The sequence below is a fragment of the Amphimedon queenslandica genome, unplaced genomic scaffold (genome assembly GCF_000090795.2).
Source record: "Amphimedon queenslandica unplaced genomic scaffold, v1.1 AMPQUscaffold_3239_Cont24763, whole genome shotgun sequence".
NCBI classification, from domain to species: Eukaryota; Metazoa; Porifera; class Demospongiae; order Haplosclerida; family Niphatidae; genus Amphimedon; species Amphimedon queenslandica.
Genome location: NW_003556430.1, coordinates 1 through 1386, shown reverse-complemented (window position 1 = coordinate 1386; position 1386 = coordinate 1). Strand labels below are relative to the sequence as shown.

Genomic DNA, 1386 nt, shown 5'->3' with positions numbered 1-1386 from the left:
TAATATCAGTTATTATTCATATGCTGGTGTTCGTCTGATACACACTGCTGAGGAAGGAGCTACAACAGACTCTGAGTCATTTGCTGTATCTAGTTCTGGCCTGTATCTGGCTATATGGGACCAAGGATCTTGTACTGTTATTAATCGGATTGTTGTATTCTACAATGTCTGTCCTTATCAAGTATTGAATAAAGCTGTCTATCCAGAGACAGTAGCTCCTCAAGGGGGTTTTGATCCAGATAAAAATGTGAATGCTACTTGTATTGATAATGCTAGTCCTACATCATCAAATATTTTAAGTTTAAGGTGTAGGTTATTAGGAGTGTGGATTGGATCAGCTTCATGTCAATGTAATGCTGGATATGAGGCTAATGATACAATTTGTCAAGGTACAATTTTTTTATTCATGCTAGTTGTAAATGTTATAGCTAAGCCCACATGTTGCTATTTGTGGCTACTTTGATCTTTAAAATTCATTTACTTCTTGTCACAGCCACACACATTCAATGTCACTGTAATCATTAATTTTGTCCACTATAGCTTGTGAAGAAGGCACCTACAAGCCATTTGCAGGAGACAGTGATTGCAATGGTTGTCCTAATAACAGCTACTCAGCTAGTCCTGGTGCTGTGTCCTGCCAGTGTCTGTCTGGCTATTATAGAGCACCTCATGAAGATATCACTGTGAGGTGCACTGGTAAGTTTGATATGATTTATAATCAACATGCAACAAAATAATTTAAAATTTAGCTCCTCCTAGCTCACCTCAGAACTTAACAAATACTTCAGTTACAAAGACTAATATTAGCATTGCTTGGCTTGAGCCTACTTATAATGGAGGCAGAACTGATCTTTATTATGTCATCAGCATTAAAAGCTCAACCAATGTCATTGAATATAGTACAGGACATACAAACTACACACTAATGGGATTAACTCCATTCACAACATATGAAATACAAGTGATTGCAAGAAATGGAGTGTCAGATCAAGACAATGCTAATGATAACAATAGAACTGTTACTATAACTGTCACTACTCTCAATTCTAGTAGGTGTAAATCAGTTGTTATTGTACATAAACATGCCCCTTTTCTTCTTTTATCCTTATGACCTGTGTTTTGTCTTCTCTTGAATTATCAGTGACAAATCTACCCTCAACTGAAACTCCTCAGTTACTATCACTAACACTAATGATTGGAGCTCCTGTTGTATTGGTGCTAGTACTCTGTGTTTGTATTATCATAGTATTTGTGATTGTGATAATTGTTAGGAGGAACAGAAAGAAGAGACTTGTAAATTTGGACTTGAGTTTTGTTGGTTAGTGAAGTTAATAATTTAGTTTAATATTTTTATCTAAACAATTTGTCCCCTTTAGACGACTCCAG

At 35.9% G+C, this 1386-nt stretch overlaps 1 protein-coding gene across 1 annotated transcript; it reads left to right on the top strand.

Annotated features, from left to right (window-relative positions):
- Positions 1-4: 4 nt before the first annotated feature.
- Positions 5-1318, top strand: LOC109592999 (ephrin type-A receptor 4-B-like; the record flags this gene model as incomplete). The annotated part of the gene is made up of 4 exons (XM_020008271.1): positions 5-389; positions 541-696; positions 750-1049; positions 1142-1318. Coding segments are annotated over 4 exons (1018 nt in total), but the record flags the coding sequence as incomplete, so codon positions are not given.
- Positions 1319-1386: the final 68 nt, after the last annotated feature.